The sequence below is a fragment of the Bos indicus genome, chromosome 21 (genome assembly GCF_029378745.1).
Source record: "Bos indicus isolate NIAB-ARS_2022 breed Sahiwal x Tharparkar chromosome 21, NIAB-ARS_B.indTharparkar_mat_pri_1.0, whole genome shotgun sequence".
In the NCBI taxonomy this organism is placed as follows: domain Eukaryota; kingdom Metazoa; phylum Chordata; class Mammalia; order Artiodactyla; family Bovidae; genus Bos; species Bos indicus.
In genome coordinates this window covers 34,492,908-34,515,123 of record NC_091780.1, presented here as the reverse complement: position 1 = coordinate 34,515,123, position 22,216 = coordinate 34,492,908, and the positions used below count along the sequence as shown (strand labels likewise).

At 51.8% G+C, this 22,216-nt stretch overlaps 2 protein-coding genes across 2 annotated transcripts in view; one reads left to right on the top strand and one right to left on the bottom strand.

Annotated features, from left to right (window-relative positions):
* Positions 1-7,867, top strand: part of CCDC33 (coiled-coil domain containing 33) — a 26,607-nt gene extending 18,740 nt beyond the window's left edge. The window contains exons 5-10 of the mRNA XM_070775389.1: positions 26-116; positions 1,094-1,260; positions 1,869-1,880; positions 2,687-2,773; positions 5,144-5,255; positions 6,110-7,867. Coding sequence (XP_070631490.1) covers positions 26-116; positions 1,094-1,260; positions 1,869-1,880; positions 2,687-2,773; positions 5,144-5,255; positions 6,110-6,174 — 534 coding nt within the window. The 3' untranslated portion in view covers positions 6,175-7,867. The remainder of the gene's footprint in view (positions 1-25; positions 117-1,093; positions 1,261-1,868; positions 1,881-2,686; positions 2,774-5,143; positions 5,256-6,109) is intronic.
* CYP11A1 (cytochrome P450 family 11 subfamily A member 1) lies at positions 7,857-22,216 on the bottom strand. Its single transcript, XM_070775388.1, has 9 exons — positions 21,875-22,216; positions 18,388-18,543; positions 16,133-16,332; positions 14,912-15,115; positions 13,880-14,037; positions 9,652-9,818; positions 9,285-9,363; positions 8,625-8,822; positions 7,857-8,254 (listed from the first exon to the last, which is right to left on the bottom strand). The coding sequence occupies exons 1-9, from the start codon at positions 22,141-22,143 to the stop codon at positions 8,123-8,125; spliced, it is 1,563 nt and encodes a 520-aa protein (XP_070631489.1). The 5' UTR covers positions 22,144-22,216; the 3' UTR covers positions 7,857-8,122.

Below are 22,216 nucleotides of genomic sequence, written 5' to 3'. Positions count from 1 at the left end.
CCAGCCTCTGTGCTCCGCCCTCCAGGTGATCGAGAAGATGGAGCAAGTGCTGGAGGACAAGCTGCGCAAGAGGAGCAAGCCCCTGCAGGACAAGCCGCAGGGAAAGCCCAGCATGCGTGAGTCTGCTCCCGCCCCTGCAGGCCCTGCCTTCTTGAGGCCTCTCAGTTTCAGCAGCACCTTCAAACTGCGCAGAGGGTGCTAGTTCCCCATTCATTCAGACACTCAGCACTTCCAGAGGCCCCTGAACTCCCTTCTCCTGCCAGGGAGCCCCTCAGAACACAAGGGAGGGGACACAGCGTGTGCACCATGCTAGAAAGAGGCTCTGACCTTCCAGAAGCAGCTCTGAGACTCAAGTGAACAGAAATGGGCTACCTGCAAAGTGGGGCTTTGCCAGGCAGCAGTTCCCTCAAATTATATGCTCATCTCCCTACATTTTCAAAGAGTCTGCTTCTACAAAATAAACAGAAAAAAAAAATATTTTGGTTAAGTCCATGATTTACTTTCTCCATCAATGTTAACCAAAGCCATCCAGAACTGCCCATCCGAGGCAGCTCTGATGAGCAAAAGAGAACCAGGTCACACGGGATCAGGTCAGCCCAAGCGGAGGATTTCTGTGCCACCTCACTGGAGACCCCCATAAGCCCAGCCCTGTGACAGCCTTCACTGCATGGGGGTGTCAGTGGGGGGGTATTTTTGAAGGCCTTTAACAAACAATGAAAGTTGGGCCCGCCTTTCAGGAACCCTGAGGTTAGCATGAGAGATGAGAAGGCAATCTCGGGAAAGGAAACAGCCAGGCCCTGGCCCAGGGAGTAAGGATGCCAGAAGCAGAAAAAGGAGGAAAGATAGAGATGAGGAGCTGAAACAGACCCAGGACAAAGGGCAGGGCAGTGATAAGGGAGATCACCCAGGTCAGATTCTAAAGAGCCTAAAACCATGGCCTCAGGAGGCATGTGGACCTGATCTCACTGGCAGTAGGGAGCCATAGCTGGGGAGCAGAGGACGAGCAGAAAGAAGGAAAACACTGAGGCAGATTGGACCAGGCACACGGAGGCAGGAAAGCCTATCTCATGCACATCTATGGCCGCATTCACAGCCTTCCCCATACTCTCAGCCTCTGGCCTTCCCCCGGGTCCTACGGGCGAGAATCTGCCTGTTGACGTCTACTCAGTGCTGCTCACGGAAAACTTGAGACTGCAGGCAGAGCTGGATAAGAGCTGCCACCAGTCAGCCCCCATCATTCTGCAGCCGCAGGCCGTGCCGGTAAGAGCCACCAGCACAAGCGTGGTCCTGGGCCTGCCTACCCAGGTCACCAGGTGCTCAGAAACCATTCACCACACAATCCGAGGTGAAGCCCCAGACCAGGAGCTAGGTTTCCCAGGGTCTTCAGTGTGCCTGGAATCTCTGGAGAGTCTCTAGCTCTTGGGCCTTGGCTTTTTTCCCCTGGAGAACACTCACGAGTCTGAAAGCTTCACCCTTACCCTCATCTAGTATCATGGGAGAGCAAGCAAACCCCTAGCTGACCCCTGAGCCCATTTGCCACTGGCTGGCTGCAGTGGGGCTCCACACAGGGCTCTCAGTACTCCATCCTGGAGCATTTCCTGGGATTGGTACAGCCTTGGAGAACCCTTTCCCTGATCCCAGGTGGACCCTGGGGAGTTGGGAGCAAGAGGAGACCTGGCAGAGAGCCTGTAAGAGACAGAAGCCCCGGGCCACTCCAGGGGCACCCTGCCCGCACAGGTGGGTGTCCCTGGCCCCTCCCCTTCTGAGGCTGTTACAGGTGTCCCTGCTTTATGCAAACCCAGAGACCGAACATTTGGAATTACAAGCCAGGTGGGCTGGGCACAGCAAAGTTTTTCTCTTCATCACAGGATTCGCAGGAGGTGAGTTCTGTTTGAAAGCACCCTCGATGCGTGGACATCCAGGTAAAGAGCGGAAGATGGGGAACCCTCACTTTACAAACAGATCCTTTACTTTACAGAAAGACCCCCCCCCCCAGCTCAAGATTCCCTTCTGTGCACTAACCTAGTGCTCCCTAGTATTAATGCATCTTTTCTTAAAAAAGATTTATTCATTTATTTATGGCTGTGCTGGGTCTTCGTTGCTGTGTGGGGCCTTTCTCCAGCTGCAGTGAGCAAGGGCTACTCTTCGCTGTGGTCCATAGGCTTCTCACTGCAGTGGTTTCTCTTGCTGCAGAGCGTGGGCTCCAGGCACTGGGCTCAGTAGTTGCGGCTCCCAGGCTCTAGAGCACAGGCTCAACAGTTGTGGCGCATGGGCCTAGTTGCTTCGGCAGCATGTGGGATCTTTCCAGATCAGGGGTCAAACTCGTGTACCTTGCACTGGCAGGTAGGTTCTTCACCCCTGAGCCACCAGAGAAGCCCTCCCTGGTATATTTTTAAATTTTTAACTGATGTACAAAAATTTCATACACTCGAAATATATGGGGAGAACAGCTGTGAAAAAGCCACATGCCAAGTGTGAAACCCTGGACAGGGGCTTTGGCCCTGAGTCTGAGGTTCTGCAAAGAGCCGGACACGACTGAGCGACTGAACAACTGGGGCTCTGCATTGGGAGCTGAACTTGGAGCTTGGACCTGGCTGATTTCTTCCTCAGTGTCACCTGGCCTCCCGAGCTCACACAGCTACAGCCCCTGACGGGGACCATGTGCGAATTTCTGCTTTGCCCACAGGATCTCCTTGCCAGTAATTCAGACAAGTTTAACCTCCTGGCCAAGCTGGAACGAGCTCAGAGCCGGATCTTGTCCCTGGAAAGCCAGGTAGGTGAGGTGAAGGGGCCACACAGGCCAGAGAGCCTCCACTCAGTCAGAGACCCGGCTCCGCCTCTATATTTCAGGAGGGTTGGGGGCTCCGTGTGTGAGGAGGGTCAAGGCTCCAAGTTTGAGGAGGGTTTGGGTCCATTTGTGACCAGAGTCGGGGCTCTGTGTTTGAAAAGGATCAGGGCTGTATGTGTGAGGAGGGTCAGGACTCAGTTCATGACCAGGACTGGGGCTCCCTGTATTTAGACTATCAGGACTCCCTACTTAACTACATTTGGGCTCAGTGTGTATGTGTAGGATCAGGACTCAGTCTGCATCCAGGGTCAGGGGTCCATTTGTGACCAGGATTGGGGGCTCCATTTTGTGACCAGGGCCTGGTGTGTGACTAGGGTCGGGGCTCCCTGTGTGATCAGGGTTGGGGTCCAGTGCGTGAGGGGGATTGGGTCTCTGGGGGGTGATCAGGGTGGGAATTTCCTCTGTGAGGAGGGTCGTGGCTCAGTGTGTGACTAGGGTCAGTGCTCTGTATGAGAGGAGGGTCAAGGCTTCGTGTGTGATCAGGGTGGGGGCTCTGTGTGTGTCGAGGGTTGGTGATGGGTGGTTTTATTTTTAATATTTATTTATTATTCGGCTGCTTCGGGCCTTAGTTGCAGCACACGGGGTCCTCGTTGTGTCGTGCGGGATCTTTCCTTGCAGGGCACAGACCCTAGTTGTGGAGAGCACGGGCTCAGTAGTTGTGGCACACGAGCTTAGTTGCCCCGAGGCATGTGGGAGCTTAGCGTGCCTGCGTCCCCTGCATTGCGAAGCAGATTCTCAACTGCTGGATGACACGGGTGTCTCAGTAATCAGTTTTGGTCTAGGGTTTGGACTTCCTGTGTGAGGAGTGTCAGAGCTCAGTGTGTGAAGAAAGTCAGGGTTCCCTTTGTGACCAGGGTCAAGGCTGCATGTTAGAGTAGGCTTGGGCCCAGGTCAGTCTCCATGCATGACCAGGGTGGGAATTCTCTGTGTGACCAAGGTCAGAGCTCTGTGTGTGTCTGGCACTGGTGATCGGTGTTTGCTAGGGTCGGGACTCCCTGTATGAGGAGGTTGGGACTCCAAGTGTGAAGAGGGTCAAGGCTTGCTTTGTGACCAGGATTTGTGTTTCAGGACGGTTAGGGCTATGTGAGAAGAATTGGGGCTTCACTGGTGACAAGGGTCAGGTCTGCATGTTAGAAGAGGGTTGGGGCTCAGAGCGTGAGGAGAGTTGAAGCTCCATGTGTAAAGCCTCGAGAGTGGGGGCTCTGTGTGTTTGGAGGGTCAGATCTCTGTATATGACCAGTGTCAGGGCTCCATATGTGACCGGGATCTGGGCTCATTGTTTGTCCAGGGATGGAGCTCCCTGTTTGACCATGTCTGGGCTCAGTGAGGAGGGTCAGGGTTCAGTCTTCATCTGGGGTCAGAGCTCCATTTGTGACCTGGGTTGGGGCTCCTTGTATGAAGGGTCAGGTCTCCATGTGTTTGGAGGGTTGGGGCTCAGTGTGTGGGGAGGGTTGCGGCTCCATGTGTGACCAGGGTCAGGACTCAGTGTTTGTCCAGGGTCAGGGCTCCCTGTGTGACCACGTCTGTGCTCAGTGAGGAGGGTCAGGGTTCAGTCTGCATCCAGGGTCAGGGCTCCACTTGGACCAGAGTCCAAGTTTGGTGTGTGACTGGGTCCATGCTCCATGTGTGATCAGGGTGGTGGCTCAGTTTGTGAGGAGGGTCTGGGATCTGTGTGTCAGGAGAGGTGGGGCTCCATTTGTGACCAAGGGGGCTTCCTTGGTGGCAAGACCTGGGTTCAATCCCTGGGTGGGGAAGATCCCCTGGAGAAGGGAACAACTACCCACTCCAGTATGCTTGCCTGGAGAATTCCATGGACAGAGGAGCCTGGTAGGCTACAGTCCATGGAGCTGCAAAGAGTTGGACACAACTGAGCGACTTTCACTTTCACTTTGTAATCAGGATCAGGGCTCCCTGTGTGATCAGGTTTGGGGTTCAGTGAATGAGGAGTTTGGGGGCTCAACTCGTGACAATGGTAGAGGTGAGACAGGGTTTCCCGTATGCACAAGGAGGGCTGGAGCCCCATGGTGGAGGATTGGTTGGACCCATTGTAATAGCGTCTGGGCTCAGTCCGCTGGTGAAACTAAGAGAAGATCCATCAGTCATAGTCAAGCTGTCACTTAGTCCCTCTTCACCCACTCTTGTCACCCTGAGGTCTCTTGGGAAGGTAGTAGCTAGCCCACATGAACCGGAGTTTTGCTTTTTCCCCTAAGAGCAGGCTCAGGTAGGCTGTCCTAGCTCTCAGGGAGGGGCCATGCTGCCTGGTGGTTCTCCATCTATGCCTCTTCATGTCTATAGTTAGAGGACTCAGCTCGGCGCTGGGGACGAGAGAAGCAGGACTTGGCCACCCGGCTGCAGGAACAAGAATATGGTTTGCGGCACCCTTCCAACAGTCGCCACAGACGTGCCCGTGAGCGATCCCCATGGGGGAGCTTCTCGGGGCTTGGGTGGAGGGTCTGGCAGCCACACCACCTCCAGAGTCACTAGATCCTGAGAAAAACTGTCCAGGGGGCCCTGCTTCCTGGCTGGTAGTCAGAAGACCCAGGCTCAGCTTCTGCTGAGTTACCAGCTGAAGCTCTTGCCCCATCTCAATGCCCCTGGTCTAAGGGGAAGTGAATCCTGCCAAGACATGTCCTCCCCTTCAGGTAGTGATGAGTATCACCAATGAGGTGGCTGTGGTTGACAGCTTGCCCACAGGGCATTTCTCAAATGCCCTGGCACTGGCTGTACCTTAGGACCGGATTTGCTCATGGGCAGAGTAGCTGTGGCCCCACCCCACCGCACAGTGCCTAAGATTCCCCAGTGAACATGCCCTTCTCAGGCAAGTGCAGTGCTGCAGACCTGCCAGAGATGGGATCGTGCTGCCAGAGAGAAACCTTGCCAGCTTCCCAAGAACAAACAGGCCCCTCAAGCTCAGCCCTGGGCCACCCAGCCCCACAAAGCAAACCCCCTGATTGCTCCTGCTCTTGAATTATCAGTATTTTGCTTCTTTCCTGGCTCCTGACCAGATCTGAAAAGGATGGGGGGCTGGGGGGTGGGAGGAATACCAGGCTACCTTAGTAGACTCACCCACTGAGCCCTGAAGACTCTGGGAAAAATTAGGTATGACCTACTGTGGTTAAATGAGTTTGGAAATATTTGAGAAGTCATGACCCACTGGATTTCGGATTGTCTGAGGCATGACTTTCCAAGAAAGATGCATTTTATTGGTTCATTCCTCTAGGGGCAGGGGCATACTCACTTCATCTTGCTTTGCCACCACAGAACCCCTCCAAGGACCAAACGCAACCCTCCAAGTTGGACCCCTTGATGCCCAGCTCAGAGACTAAGCTCAAAAAGCTCTCGAAATCTCAACAGACTGACTCCTAGCAGGCCACCCCCTCTGCATGCTGGAGTCGCAGCCCCACCCCCTTAAAATGACTTTATTAAATGCTGTATGTCAGTGAGCATTCACCCCTTTCCCAGAGCAGGGCAGCTTGGGGTACCTAAGCTTCCTCCTTCCAGACCCCACTCTGGGTCTGGGCCTTCTGCTGTAGCCCTGTAGCCTCCTGCCTGTCCCAGGAGCTACTCTCTTTAGAGAGTCCAATGCCATAGTGGACTCAGGACAGGGGTGGGCAGGGAGAGGGAAGAGGCCTTTCAAAGCAGGAGCCAGGGAGACAAGTCCCATTCAGACCTCCAAAAGAACTGAGACCACCAGAGGTCAGCTGGTAAGAGAGGCTGGGATTTTCTACCTGCCCCTCAACATGTATCATATCTGAAATCCTTTATTTCAAGTTTGGTTTATCTGTTTCTTGGGAAGCAAAAGACTTGAAGCCTGCCTGTGACAATCAGTTACGTGTTAGTATGAAATACTCCATTCACGAGGGATAGGCTGAGCTGGTAGTGTTGTGTCTAAACACATCCAGGGACAGAAAAGCAGAAGGGGCTAGAAGAAGGAGCCCTCCACTGACAGTTAGAAGGCCTGGCTTCTAGCTACAAGCCTGCTGTGTTACCCTGAGTGACTCAAGCAACCTCTCTGGGCTAACTGTAAGGCCCTCCAACTCTAACATTTCCAAGCAAAACTGACTCAAGCCTGGAGAAAGGAAAGGAAGCAGGAAGAATAAAGACAACAAGGAAGAGGATTGTGATGAGGAAAAGCAGAAAGGCTCCAAGAGTGAATTCAGAACCTGCAGATCCTGGTAGAAGAGGCCAAGCCATCTGGGCTGCTATCCTGAGCAGCACTAGCCCCCTATGTCTGCCTGACTTGGACTTGGGTAGCCAAGGGCCAGGGAGGATCAGGTACCTGGTCAAGTTAGGAGTCACAGAACTCAGAGGGGGCCAAGAGGGTTAAAATTGAGACCATTGTCAGGCGGTCCAAATAATGCACCAGAGACTGCCCCAGTCTCCCTGCCTAATGCCCAGAGCTTGGACCTGTGGGCCCATCCCACTGGGGCAGGAAGTTAAGGCCTGGGGAAGTCCAGAAAAGGGTGGTCAGGTGGGGTAGAGGAAGCATGCGGGCCTCTTCTTCCCAGAATCAGTCACCTCACACCAGCCCCTCACCCACATCCTCTTCACCACATCATCCCCAGACATCATGCTCGAGACTCTCACTGGCCCTTGGCAGGAAGTCCTCATGGCCCCACAGGGAATTCCCACCCAAGGCTCAGCCAAGCAGAGCACTGTGGGAGCCTCACCCATGAGAGGCGGGCCCCGGGAGCCAGGATTGGCCCACAACCTCTCAGGCTGCCCTGTTCTCTCAACAGAACTCTGCCAAGTTCTTTATCCCTATGCCAGCTGCTCCAGGGGTGCAATGGCAATAGCCCTCCATCTGCTCTGCCTCATAAGCAACGGGACAACAGGGAGGTGGAGCCTATTGGCTCCTGAGCTGCTATAGGTGGGTGGGTCCCAGCAGAAATGGCTTCAAGGGCAGCAGTTCTCCATTCATACTCAGATCTATCTGCTGACCTGGGTCAGAGAGCATCTCTCCAAGTGTGATGACTACCTTAGGGGGTCAGATGGAAAATGAAAGCACTTTGCAGCGTTCACTCGTTTATTGCCTTCATGGGATGGGCGAAGAAGGGGAAGAGGTAGGGTGAGACAGGGGTGCCTCAGCTGAGCGGAAGCAGCTGACCCCTGAGTGCCAGCTTCATCTGGTCAGACCTAGCCAGAAAGGTGCAAGAGGTGTGGACTGAGCGAGCAATGGAGGTGCGGGTACCTCCATGGCCCCACCCCCTCGGGCCGTCTTCCCACACCCCAGCTAGCTGGATTGGTGGAAAGGGCAGTGCCCGCCCTCTCCGGTCACGCCTGGGGCGGGTCCTGGTTGAAGGGGCGGAAGACAAGGAAGATGGGCTTGTCCGGCGTCAGGATGAGGTTGAATATGGTGTCCACGTCACCGATATGCTGCATTTCAACCTTGAAGTTCTCCAGAATCTGAGAAAGAGGGATAGTGGGCTTAGGGGAGAGGCGGGGTGGGTCTGTCTCCCCCAGCCCAGGCTCATTCACCTGGGAGCAGTTGCGTGTGATGTGAGATGCTCCAAGTGGGTCTCCCTCCAGCTCCTACTGAACCCTGTGCAGAGCCTGAAAATACCACTAGCCCTCTGTCCCCCTGGTTCAGGCTTTCACTTTGGTTTCTATGAAACCTTTTCCACCCCACCCCCCTTCCATCATAAGTTCTGTGGGAACTTATGGCCAGGGAGCACCCGTGGATGGTGAGTGGATTTGCCCCAAAAGGAGACCGCAGGAGGTTGTTGGGGAGGGGAGACCAAGTCCCGGGAGACAGATGTCCCCAGGTCAGACTCACGTGGATGAGGAAGAGGGTCATCTCCAGCTCGGCGATCCGCCGGCCCACGCACTGCCGCACTCCCCAGCCAAAGCCCAGGTTCCGGAAGTGGATGAGGTCTTTGTCTTTACTCAGCCACCTGGTTGGGTCAAACTTGTCCGGACTGGAGAAGAAGGCAGGGTCTCGGCCCATGGCATAGATGCCCACTTGCACCAGTGTCTGAGGACAAGGTGAGCCGAGGTCTGAATAGGCCTTACCTCCTCACAGCCCGGAACAATACCAGCACAGCATAATACCCACTATGTGATCTTGAATAAGGCCTCACCTCTCCCTGAGCCTCGCCCATCCAATGCGTACCACCGAAGACACTAGGCTGGGGACGGGCCAAGAGATTGTCCTGCCCTTTTCCTCAGTCCCAGAGGACCCTCAGAAACCCAGGCAGCCCATGGAATCTCCCTCCTAACCTAGAAGTCCAGCAACATCCCAAAACCACCGTCCACTGTGACCATCCCCTCTGCCCTTCATTCACACTGGGACCACTGCTGCCAAGGACCCCACCAGCCAGCCCCAGGAAGAAAGGCAGGACAGAAGCCCCCCTTGCCACTATCTTATGCAATTGCAGTCTGCCCCTGGCCTCCCCTGTCTGACTGACAGAGCCTGCAGCCTTCTTGCCACACCTACCTTGGCAGGAATCAGGTAATCTTGAAGAACCAAGTCACTTTCAGGGTATCTCTGCAGGGTCACGGAGATGGGGTGGAGTCTGCCAGTGAAAAGCATTCAGAAGCTGATGCCCCAAGGCCTGGACAGAGGCCCAGCCCCCAGCATGGCAGCTCAGCTCCAGCTGCACACCCTGGCGGGGGGTGGTGGTCTGGAGGCAGGACCCCTCCTCCCCATTCCCAGCTGTCTTCCCCAGACTCCTCACTTCCTGCTACCCATCTTCTCCACCAGCCCATCCTTGTAACCCTGTGCTCAGGCAGCACCCTGTCCCTGCCCAGGGATTTGAGGGGGTGGGGTGGGGCGGGGCAGGCATAGGTGGGAGTGGGCTTGCCTCAGCGTCTCCTTGATGCTAGCTTTGAGAAGTGGGACCATTTGCAGCATCTTGCTTATGTCTCCCTCTGCCTGGCGTCGGGCATTCAGAACCTCCTCCCGCAGCATCTCCTGCACATTCAGGCTGCGTGCCATCTCGTACAAGTGCCATTGCAATGTCATGGATGTCTGGTGGAGAGTGTGGGGGTGCAGAAAACCCAGAGGGCTGGTTACTCATGGGGCATCTAGACCCATGCTAAATTTTCATTGCCAAACACTTCCCCTCACCCTCGTCCAGGGATCCAGAAACCACTATCCACATAAAGCAAAACACAATTCAGAAGGCAAATGTCAGGACTTCCCTGGTGATCTGGTGGCTAAGACTCTGCATTCTCAAAGCAGGGGTGGCCCAGGTTCAACCCCTAGTCAGGGAACTAGATCCTGCCTGCTGCAACAAAGACCTGGTGCAGCCAAATAAATAAATTTTTTTTTTTTTTGAGGCAAATGTCCAAGAAGCTTTTCTTGTGGTCCAAGCAGGAATGTTTGGGGCAGCACTTATCCCTGCCCTCCCCACTCATGTCACCAGAGCCCTCCCATCTTCCCCGCCAGTAGAGGGTCAGCCATATAACTAATGCCTTCTTCCAAAGGACTCCAGAGGCCTTAAGAGGCCAAATCCTACTTCTGTAATGATTGTACTCCTGATGACTGCCATTCCTCTTGAAATGCCTGTTAAATGAGCAGCCCTCTCCCCAGTAGCAGAGAAGGCAATGGCACCCCCACTCCAGTACTCCTGCCTGGAAAATCCTATGGACGGAGGAGCGTGGTAGGCTGCAGTCCATGGGGTCGCTGAGGGTCGGACACGACTGAGTGACTTCACTTTCACTTTTCACTTGCATGCATTGGAGAAGGAAATGGCAACCCACTCCAGTGTTCTTGCCTGGAGAACCCCAGGGATGGGGGAGCCTGGTGGGCTTCCTTCTATGGGGTCACACAGAGTCAGACATGACTGAAGTGACAGCAGCAGCAGCAGCTCCCCAGTAGAACTTCCCCCTAAATGTAGCATCTGCCTATAGTAGTATAGCATAAAGTGAGGCTCATAAATGCTGAAACCAGAACAACCAGACCTGTTTTATGTCAGAGTTGCAGTTAGCATGTGGTCTATACTGAGACTGACCAGCTAATCTCAGGGCTAATGTAGTGAGTGTTAACTTTCACTGGAGGTATGAGTGATCCTCCTCAGGCCCCATAGTACAGATTCTTCAGTGATGGAACTGGAATATGACCTAGGGCTAGACACATGGTGTTGGCATATTAACTTGCCAAGGATCATATTTTGGTCCAAGAGGTTTGGACGTGCTTCTTATTCCTCCCAGTGGAAGCAATTGTGAAAAAATGCCATCCAGTCACTTCCCAGCTTGAAATTCTTGCCTGGATCCCTGGAGTCCCCAGATCAAGTCCAGAGGCTGTGACCAGACCCATGGACCCCCTCCAATACCTGCCGGTTGCTCCCAGCCCACTGCCACCTCTCTCCAGCATGCTCCAGCCGCCCTGAGCTACACACAGTTCCTGAAGCCCAGAAATCTTCCTCATGCTGTTCCCTTTTCCTACAGTTCCCTTCCCAGCCTAGGAAGCAGGTGTGTACCCCTCCCTCAAGGCTCAGATCAAATGCATGTAATTGTCTCATTTTTTCCAAGGCCCAACACAGCGTGGGTACTCAGGAGATACTTGTTTAATAAGTAACAGGGCTGGTGACGAGGCATCAGGTACTGACAACACTGAGAAAAGAGGAGAGACCAACATGGCTTTTGCAGGATGAGGAGAGGGACTACTGGCTGTATTCAACTAAGTTAGGGCTTCCCTGGTGGCTCAGATGGTAAAAGAATCTGCCTGCAATGCACGAGACCTGGGTTCGATCCCTGCAGAGGGGAACGGCTACCCACTCCAGTGTTATTGCCTGGAGAATTCCATGGACAGAGAAGCCTGGTGAGCTATAGTCCATGGGGTGGAAAAGAGTCAGACACGACTGAGTGACTTTCACTTTCACTTTTCACTTTCACCTGAATTACTGGTTGTGTGACCTTAATGAAGTTCCTTAACCTCTCTGTGCCCCAGTTTCCTCATCTCAACAAAGGGGAACAGTAAAATACTGCAAAGTGTTGTTTGTGAATGCTAAATGGGTTAAAAGAGTTAATGTGAAAAGCTTAGGATCCTGCTTGCTGTATAGTGCTTGCTTAATAAATATTACCCAAGAATAACAGCTGCTCTGGTGCAGGTGAGCTTTTAGGGGGGAATCCCTTTTACATGACTGACAATGAACTATGTTTAAAATATGCTCAAAGCCTCCATCTGCAGCCCAGGAATGGAAACTCCTGCACTGGAGGTTAGAGCACAATGCAAATAGAATACCTAGGAAATGAAGTTATTCACCCAGCGGCTTTGTCACCTGCTTCTCCCCAGTCCTGAAATGCTATTTCCTCTCTCTCCTCCTGGCACAAGAGGGAAGACAAGTTGACTTTACTCTGTGGAGTGCTCTCCCTGTCCTGTAAGGCCACATTGGTCTCTCCCCTCTTCTTAGCATTGTCAGTACCCAGTACCTCGTCATCCAGCCCTTTAAGGTGAAGAGGTGGTCGTCTGGGCCCATGCTGCCTCCTTGTCCTGGGCTGAATCGTGTCCCTCCCAAATTCATATGTTGAAGTCATAACCCCCAGCACCTCACAGTGTGACTGTATTTGGAGAGAGGGCCTTTAATAAGATAATTAAGGTAAAATGAGAGCTTCCCTGGTAGCTCAGCATTATAGAACCCGCCTGCCAATGCAGGAGACACCGTTCGATCCCTGAGTCAGGAAGATCCCCTGGAGGAGGAAATGGCAACCCACTCCAGTATTCTTGCCTGGTAAATCCCGTGGACAGAAGAGCCTGGCAGGCTGCAGTCCATGGGGTTGCAAAAGAGCGGACACAACTTAGCTACTAAACAAGGTAAAATGAGGTCATATGGGGGGGTCCCTAATCGAATAGGATTGGTGTCCGTGTAAGAAGAAAAGGGAGTGTTAGTTGCGGCACAGGAACTCTTAGTTGAGGTATGTGGGATCTTGTTTCCCAACCAAGGATCGAATCCAGGCCCCCTACATTGACAGCATGGAATCAGAGTTCAAATGCTGCAACTAAAGATCCTGCATGCTGCCACTAAGACCTGGCTCAACCAAATAAATAAATATTTTTTTGAAAAGAAAAAGAAGGAAGTAAGGAAAATCATGTGAAGATGTAGGAAGAAGACAGCCATCAACAAGCCAGGCAGAGGGGCTTCAGAAGAAAGCAACCTTGCTGATACATTGATCCAGAATTATGAGCCGCTACACTTTTGTGGTTAAAGTCACCCAGTCTGTACTATTTTGTCATGGCACCTCTCACAAACTTATACACGCTTCCCGTCTGAGCCATTTAGGATATTTGAGGTCTGCTGTATTCATCTTTATAGTCTTGGGGCCTGAATCGTAACTAGCAATCAAGAAACGCTAATGAATTAACCCTCACCATCACATTGGCTTGAGGAAGTTTAAGGTTTAGGAAAAGGGAAGGCACACAGGACAGAGAAATTTTGACATTCAAGAACAGAAGCTTCTGGGACTTCCCTGAAGGTCTAATGGTTAGGACTCCACGTTCCCAGTGCAGAGGGTCTGGGTTCAATCCCTGGTCAGGGAACCAGACCCTACAGGCCACAACTAAAGATCCACGTGCCACAACCAAGTCCTGACACAGCCAAATTAATACAATAAAATAAATACTGAAAAAGAAGTTTCTTGGATATTATTCTGCCTGTGGACCTCTGGGAGACACCATGCATGATGCCTTCAGACACTGGAGGCATCAAGGGGGACTGAGGTCTGGAAGAGGGGGCATGGAAGGCAACAAAAAGATTTGGAGGGCAAGCCCAGGGCAAATTCCACTGGTTGGCTCCCAGCTTCTCTGAGATCCCGCCTGCCTTCCTGATACCAAGTAAGCTTTGTCACCCACCTGTACCTAGTCACCCCCTCTTCACTGGCAAAGAAAAAAAGGTGGATCAGCCTCAAGGCACGCTCAGTGGATGACTGACTTGAGCTCGCCCTCCTAGAAGATTAGCATCTAGGAAGTGGGGTCAGGAGAGGGAGATGGAGCCCTCATGGACAGGGGTTTCAGACAATGAGGAAGGCTGTGGGGAAAGGGCGCAGGAAGGGACCAGATGTACCTCTACGGCCACCTCACTGGGTCCTCACCGTGTCCACACCCCCTGCCAGCATCTCCGTAATATTGGCCTTGACATCCTCCAAGAGCATCTTCTCACTTTTCAGGAGGCAGTAGAGGATGCCTGGGTAATTCCTAAATTCTGTTTTCCGTCTCAGGTCCTGGTAGAAGATCTCAGTGTATTTTTCAGCTGTGGGGCAGGAAGAAAGAAAACAGAGGGAGGCCAGAAATTTCCCTGGCTGTGCAGGGGTTAAAATCCATGCTTCTACTGCAGGGGGCACGGAGTCAATCCCTGGGCAGGGGAATAAGATCGCACATGTTTCAAGATGGCCAAAAAAAAGAAAAAGCAGCGAGGCTCTCTGCAGAGGGGCAAGAAAGAGCACAAGGGCTTGAGGATTCTGGAGCCCTGCACTTTCTTGGCTGCTGTTTCTCTGAGGAGCATGCTCTATAAAGTTCCTCATACCTGTTGTGGTTTTTTTAAATTATTATTTAGGGTAAGTGCTATCATGCCCATTTTACAGATAAGGAAACAGAAGTCCATCTAAGATGATAACTTGCACAAGGTCACAAGGGTGTCAGGGCAGAGGCAGGATTTAACTCCAGACCTGGCATCATCACCACATCCCAGTCAGCCTTCTCCACCCTTTACGAATCCCTGTCACCGAAGCCCTGCTCTGTCACCAAGCACAGCCATGTCTGAAATGCTGGTCTTTAACCCATGTTGGGAATCCTGGGCTCCTTGGAAGAATATGACAGACTTCTTTAATCCTCTTTCTCCAGAAAAATCTGATCATCCTCAGGAGCCAGCTTTCTGCATACCATATGCAGGGGTTCCTGGGCCTTCCCGATGGCCATCCATGGGTTTTCTACACGGCAAGTCATAACTTGGGACAAAGCGGCAGGCCAAGGTCTGAGGCTCCCAACTGACTTTCTCTCTCCCTCTGTGTCTTTCTCCCCACTCCCCCAACCCTCAACCCTCCAACCCAGGCCTGGATTTCCCATCTCCAGAGGCAAACAGGGCTCTCCTGGCTTCCACCTGTGACTGCCCAGGGTACAGCCCTCACCTTTATTGAAAATTGTGTCCCATGCGGCTACATGGTCCGTCCAAGTCTTGGTTCTGAATAGACGGTACAGTTCTGGAGGGACGTTGAGCAGAGGGACACTGGTGTGGAACATCTTGTAGACGGCATCAATGAACTTCTGGGCCTCGGGGTTCACTGTCTCCTCCAGCATCCCCAGGCGCTCCCCAAACATGACATTGGTGATGGCTGCAAAGTTGAAGAATCTCATCCAACCTGACCATCTGAGAGCCTCAGCTCCCAGGAAACCATCGCCCCCCTCCCCAACACATGGGAGCCCTTGCATCCAACCTCAGCCTCCTTCAGTAAAGAAACTGACAGCTGAGTCCCAAAGGGCTGAAATTGCAGGAGTAAGGAAAACTGCCTTTGTGGCAGTCAGTCAGGCCCTTCAGAGGGTCATGGGACAGACCCTAAAAGGGATCCCTCAAGTGGGAGGCAGAGCCTCCAGCACAGCTGAGAAAAGGCTCAGACTGGGAGGAAACTGCCCTCTCCCGCTTCCAACAGCACCCCCCAGCAGCCTCTCAGCTTTCCTCCTGGGAAGAGAGACTTCTCATCTATGATTGACCAGAGTGGCTAAATACTTCCTGGAACAGGTCAGATGGGTGTCTGGGGGGACATCAATCCCCAGTAACTGGCCATCCAGGGCCCACTTGGCTGGTCATAAGAAGTCACAACAACCCCCAAGGGTTTCCTGCCTCTTGGGTCAGGAATTTTATGCCAAACCCTGGGCACTCCAAATCTCCTGCAGTGACCACGTGATCCCTATCAAGCCACAGGGCCTTTGTATGTATTGTTGCCTCTGCCTATACTGCCCAACCTCTTTATTCCATCTGGAAAATTCCTACACATCCTCCAATACCCTGTTTCAATAACCCACCCAACCCTCCCCTCCCCTCCCAGACTTGAAAGGGAAGGTCTCTGTCCCAAGAGAGAGAGAGATTTGCTGAATGAAAGGCCAAGTCAAACCCTGGCTTTTGGAGGAAAGGGGCAATAGGGACCCACATTCTAGAAATTCTTGGCCCCATATCATGAATCAGATGAGAGCGTGCAGCTCTCCCCGCCGGTAGCTGATGACAGAGAATGTGTTCAGTGGCTCCTCCCAGAAACCAATCCTGACACTTCTTCAGAGTCTATTCTGGGTCTCAAGGTGAGATGCTGGGTTCTCCCATCCCCAGGACTGTGGCCAGGTAGGTTCAAGTTCCTTACACTCAAAGGCAAAGTGAAACAGGTCTTCCTTGATGTCCCCTACAAACTTTCCGGAGCCCTGCTGCTTGATGCGCTTGTGCAGGAGGCTGACGAAGTCCTGAGACACTGGATTCAGCAGTGGGATGAAGTTCTTTATTGCCTCTGGAGCCATCACCTCCGTGTTCAGGACCACCCGGTCTTTCTTCCAGGTTCCTGACTTCCTGAGAAAACATGGGCCCTCAGGCCCTCATGGTCACAAACCCCAGGCCTGGCAAACACAGAGGGAACTGACTAGGCTTTCCCAGGAGGCTGAGCCACAGCTCAAAGTCCACTGCTCACATCCACAGCCCTCCCTACCCTCCCCTCCTCCCAGCTTCTGCCTGGCCTGGGCGGGACAGAGGGGAGGGAATAGGGAGGCTTGTGTGACAGAAAAAAAAAGGGTGAAGATCAAACCCCCAACCGTGCTCTACTCCCTCTGCTGCTGCTGCTGCTGCTGCTGCTTTAAACAAGATGGAAATCCTATTCTTAGAGCCTTTAAGTAACTGTCAAGCCCTCTAGTCTTGGCCTCTGCTGCAGGCCTGCCCTCCCCACCACTTCCACTTCCTCCTGGTCAGTCTCACCTCCTACCATTCAAGGGTCCCTCTACATCACCTTTTCTGGCGCCTGCATGGGCACAGCTGACCAACCTCTGCACCCCCAATGTCTCATTACTTTCATTGGTGGGGAACCTCAGGTGCCCAGAATTGGGTTAATATCCATTCCTATTCTCAACTTACGCCCATTCTTGAAAATAGATCTGTGCAAAGCCCTCTTTGTTATTTGGGGGCTTTTTATGCTTACAAGAATGTTATTATAAACTCACAGTCCAACATGAATACTAGAAACTTGATGATAACTTTCAGATGCCAACCCAGTCCTCCCACATCCTGCCTCCCTGCCTCCCAACCTAAATCTCTTATTTGCTTTTGTAAATAGCTTTAGCTGCTGCTGCTGCTGCTGCTGCTAAGTCATTTCAGTTGTGTCCGACTCTGTGGGACCCCATAGACAGCAGCCCACCAGACTCCCCCGTCCCTGGGGTTCTCCAGGCAAGAACACTGGAGTGGGTTGCCATTTCCTTCTCCAATGCGTGAAAGTGAAAAGTGAAAGTGAAGTCGCTCAGTCCCGTCCGACTCTTAGCGACCCCATGTACTGCAGCCTACCAGGCTCCTCCATCCATGGGATTTTCCAAGCAGGAGTACTGGAGTGGGGTGCCATTGCCTTCTCCAGTTTTATCTGATCAACATATATTTCCAAAACATGCTTTTTAAAAATGCATGCTTTTCAACATGCATGTTGAAAAATAAAATAAAACAAAAATGCATGCTTGTTTTCAACTTCTTATAAAAGCTGTCATGATTTGCTTTTTTTCACTCAGCTTATATCTCTAGTATCTTCTGTATTGTTGTATCATCTGTATTGTGTGAGACACGGAGTCTGTTCTTGTTGACTGGGGTCTGCCTCTGTCACTCTTTTCATGCTCCTGTTCTGCATTTAGGTGATTTCCCAGTTTTTGCTATTATGAACAACTGCATTGCAAACATTTTAGTACATATCCGTCTCAGTGGGTGGGGTGCGGGTATTCTTTGGAGTATATTCCTGAGTGCAGAATGACTGCATTATAAGCATGGGTTTATAATGGCTGCTTTATAAACATTCAACTGCAGGAAGTAATGTCCAACCATTTTCCAAAGTGGTGGCATCGGCTTTCAGTCCCACTAGCAAGCTAGGAGCACTCTAGCTGCTCCATATCCTCATCAACACTTGTTATGGTCACATTTCCTTTTTTTGATGAGCAATTTGGTGGAAAATGGTATCTATGCATTTAGATACACTGATTTGTTCATGCTTCTTACTGCTCCTTTAGACTATAAGGGACTCTCCTAGGGGCAGGGCTCCACCCTACTTGTCACTCAGAGTTCAGCACCAGGACTAGCACATAGGAGGCACTCAATAAAATGGGTCTTACTGGATGAACCAATGAATGAGAACTTTTCAAGGCCTTTAATTACTCAGTAAGATCTTCTTCCTGACCATGTTCCTGAAGGTTGGCAGGGCAGTTCACCCTCCCCATCATCTGTTTGATGGAGGCAGGAAGAGGACAGGGGTTTGTCTAGAGGCCCAGCTGTTAACAGAAAGGGCAGGACAAGCACGGTCCCAGCATCTCACCCTCAGCCTCTGCCCTTGCTCCAGCCACCCAGCATCTCCCTCCAGCCCCTGGGAGAGGACCCAGGACTCACTTAAACAGGACTCCAATGGGTTTCTGATAATATCGGTGATAGGCCAGCCAGGGCGGGATGTCATATCTCTCTGGGTAGGATCCCTCGAACTTGAAGAGATGGGCCACGTCTTCAGGGTGAATGATATAAACTGACTCCAAATTGCCAAGCTTCTCCCTGGAGGGGCAGAAGAGGGTTGCTGTGAGGTAAGGATCTGAGGAGAGTCCTGCAGACCCTGCACAATCAGGGCACAGGACCCAGCTCCTCTGTAACCACTTTGCGGCTGACAGCACGGAGCAGACCGGCCTGGGAGTGGATCCTGGCCCATAGTTTCCTCACTGTATGACTTTAGTCTCATCCTCTGAGTCTCAGTTTCTTTAGTGGAGATAAATACAGTACCTGCCTGACAGGATTGCTGAAGAATAAGATGATATGAAATCTATGAGTGTGGCTCCTATTGCATGTATCTGTGCTCAGTCTGATTCTTTGTGACCTTATGGACTGTAACCCACCAGGCTCCTCTGTCCATGGAATTCTCCAGGGAAGAATACTGGAGTGGGTTGCCATGCCCTCCTCCAAGGGATCTTCCTGCCCAGGGATTGAACCCTCGTCTCTTGCGTCTCCTGCATTGGCAGGCAGATTCTTTACCACTGTGCCACCTGGGAAGACATTCTCTAAGTAACAGCTTCGTGCTCATCTTATCATCACAGTGGCTCCTGCACATCCTCAGGACCAAGCCCACCCCTACCCAGGGCCTCCCCTGGATCATCAGGTCCTCCAATGTTCATTCTTCCTGTGTGTCTACACTCTCAGCACCCTCCACCCTCTCACCTATGCAGAGCTCAGAAACATGGCACTTTCATGGCAGCTGGGAGTAACCCTGGACTAGAGTGACTCCATGTAGCTTGCTGGGCAGGTCACACACCAGGCCAGGCAGTCCCTTCTAAGCTCTAGGATTGAAGTTCTGGAACTGGTCACCCTCCCCCAGGAATTAGAGGCCCAACAAAGTACTCTGTCACTATTAAAATAAAACTGAGGTAAAACATCAAGCCCCAGGTATAAATATACCTTAAGGCACTTTGCAGAGAATTAATGTACAACTGTCATGAAACAACAGAAAATTCTGCTTCTGACTTGTATCTGCCTTTTGCATAAGAAAGTTAATTCAAGATACACTTCAAGGTAAAACATAAAAGCATACAAGTATAAGCCAAATTCTCATTCTCTCCCTCTCTCTACCCTCCTTCCCCTCTCTTCCTCCCTCTTCCTTGAGAATGGAGAGGGAGGGGGAGGGGAGAAGACTAGGCTGGGGAGTGGGAGAGAGCATGGCTTTAGCCACTAACCCACAGAGCCCAGGCCTATCTTCCCCAAGTCTCCTTGGCCGACCATGGCCTCCCAGAAAATCCCCTCAGTGTTTTTCCAGCTGCCACACATCCTCAAACCACTGACTCCATTAAAAACAGCTAAGCAAAGTCCTTGAACTGCTATTGTTATTATCAATTCTACCTCTGGGAATCTAGCCCAAGGCAGCTATCTGACATCAGTGATGCCTGATGGATGAAAATGTTCATAGAAAAAAAAAAATGTATAAGGATGTCTAATAGTTAAAAAAAAAAAAACAAAAAAAACCTAGAGTGGTCTAAATATCCACTTTTAAAAGCTAGCTGAAAAATATATGGCTATCCATACTATGGGCTACTATGCTGTCTTTTAAAATTATATTAAAGAGAGAAAAGAGAAAAGAAGTCCTTGGTACATTATTATAGGACAACACAAAATAGCATATAAATACATTCACATTCTGAATGGTACATAAATATTATCAAAACTGAGATTGTATTTGATATCAATTTTTCTAAACTATTGAATAAAGAACAGGAACAGACTTGTATTAAGGGAAAGTCCATGAAACTTGTAAATTCCTCATGTTCATTTAGAAGTTTGTTATCTCAAGGCTATAGTTAGACTACTGACACCCTGAATAATATAATAATATGCATGCTCACTCATGTCCAACTCTTTTCGACCCCATGGACTCTAGCTCACCAGGCTTCTCTGTCCATGGGATTTCCAGGCAAGAATACTGGAGTGGGTTGCCATGTCCTCCTCCAAGGGATTTTCCTGACCCAGGGATCAAACCTGCATCTCTTGGATCTCCAACATTGGCAAGTGGATTCTTTACCACTAGCGCCCCCTGGGAAGCCTGACACCCCGAACTGGAAGCCAAACAATCAGGGTTCCAGCCCTGGCTTTGCCCTGATGAACTGTGTGACCTTGGCAAGACCCTTCTCTCTGGGTCTCAGTTTTCCCATCTGTGAATTAGGAATAATGCCAAATTTAAGGACAGGTTGCAAGACTCAGATGAAAGTGACTCAGAAAATAGGGACTTTATAAAATAAAGAGTTCCTACAAGGGGCTAGGAACAGGAAGGAGGAGGAGGGGAGGAAGCAGGGAATAATGAAAAAATTCATGAAGTAAGACTGGGGAGAGAGGCTTAGAAGGGAGAGAAAGAGACAGAAAGACAAAGAAGAGAGACTAAGGAGCAAACTTCTTCCAAATCTAACATTCAGCCTGGGGCTAAGCGGGTGCCCTGTCTCCAACCAGTTCTAAAAAAGCACTTATAACTGTAAAAGGGGGAATTCCCTGTCAGTCCAGTGGTTACGGCTCAGTGCTCCCACTGCAGGGGACACAGGTTCAATCCCTGAAGAGAACTAAGATCCCACAGGCCACGCGGTGCATCCCCCCAACCAAAAATAAAAAAATAAAGTAAAAGTAAAGCATTATACTTCCTGGTGTCTCCTCCCTGCCCTCAGGCATCATCTTTGCCACCTCTAATCCCCCTCACCTATGCTCTCAGAAAGGAACCCAAATGTCTCTTGAAGCCCACCTACCTTAGAAACTGCTAAACCAGAACAAGTGAGGCCTCCCTCCCAAGGGCAGCCCCCAGACCTCACCCCCACCCCAGGGCAAGAAGGTGGGGTACAGCGAGGCCAAAAGACCAAAGGCTCTCCCTCCTGGCTGGAAGCAAGGCAGATGTTTGGGGAAGAGGGACAGCAGCCAGGCCTAGTGGAAGGGACCAATCAGCCACTCAGAGTCCCACAGGCCAAGGGGAGGCAAGACCAGCACCCCGGGTAGCAGGACAGTCTTCTAGCTGAGTGATCAGGGCTAGAGTCCTAACCTCTTTGAACTTCCTTCTCCTCTGAAAATGGGGATGACAACCACACCTTGCAAAGTGTCCTGCAGATAATGGAGGTACCAGGGCTTATTTTCTTGGCCTCCCCACCTCCCCAAAGTTTCTAAGGGTGTAGAGCCCGGGGACTGTTGAGGCCTCAGGGCTGGGAAGTGAACCCACTGTCTGGGAAGCATTAACTCTACTCCTGCCACTGCCAGGCAGGAAGAAATAAAGTCAGAGGTGAACCAGAGCCTGGAAGGGGAGGGCAGACCTTTCAGGGAGGGGGCCACCACAGGCTTCCCTATCCCGCCAGCCCCAATCCTCTGCCAGGCTTACCTGTAAATGGGGCCATACTTCTGGAAGTTCTCGATGTGGCGAAAGTGGATTCTCTGTGAGCCCTTCTCCCTCCAGAAATGGTAGAGGTTAAGCCAGCCATTGTCACCAGGGGAGGGGATCTCACTGTAGGGGCGAGGGGTCTTTGTGGAGATGCCAGCTCCCTCTCCAGTGCCCACCCTGTGGTGGCCCCAGCCCTCCCCCACTGTGCTCAGGATGGGTGGGCAGGCTTTGACCAGGGCTGAGCGGAGGGGAAGCCCCCTTGCTAGCATGCTGCCCCCACAGCTGCTGCTGTCTCTGCTCGTACTGCAGCAGGTGACTCTGGCCCTGGGACCCTGGGACCCA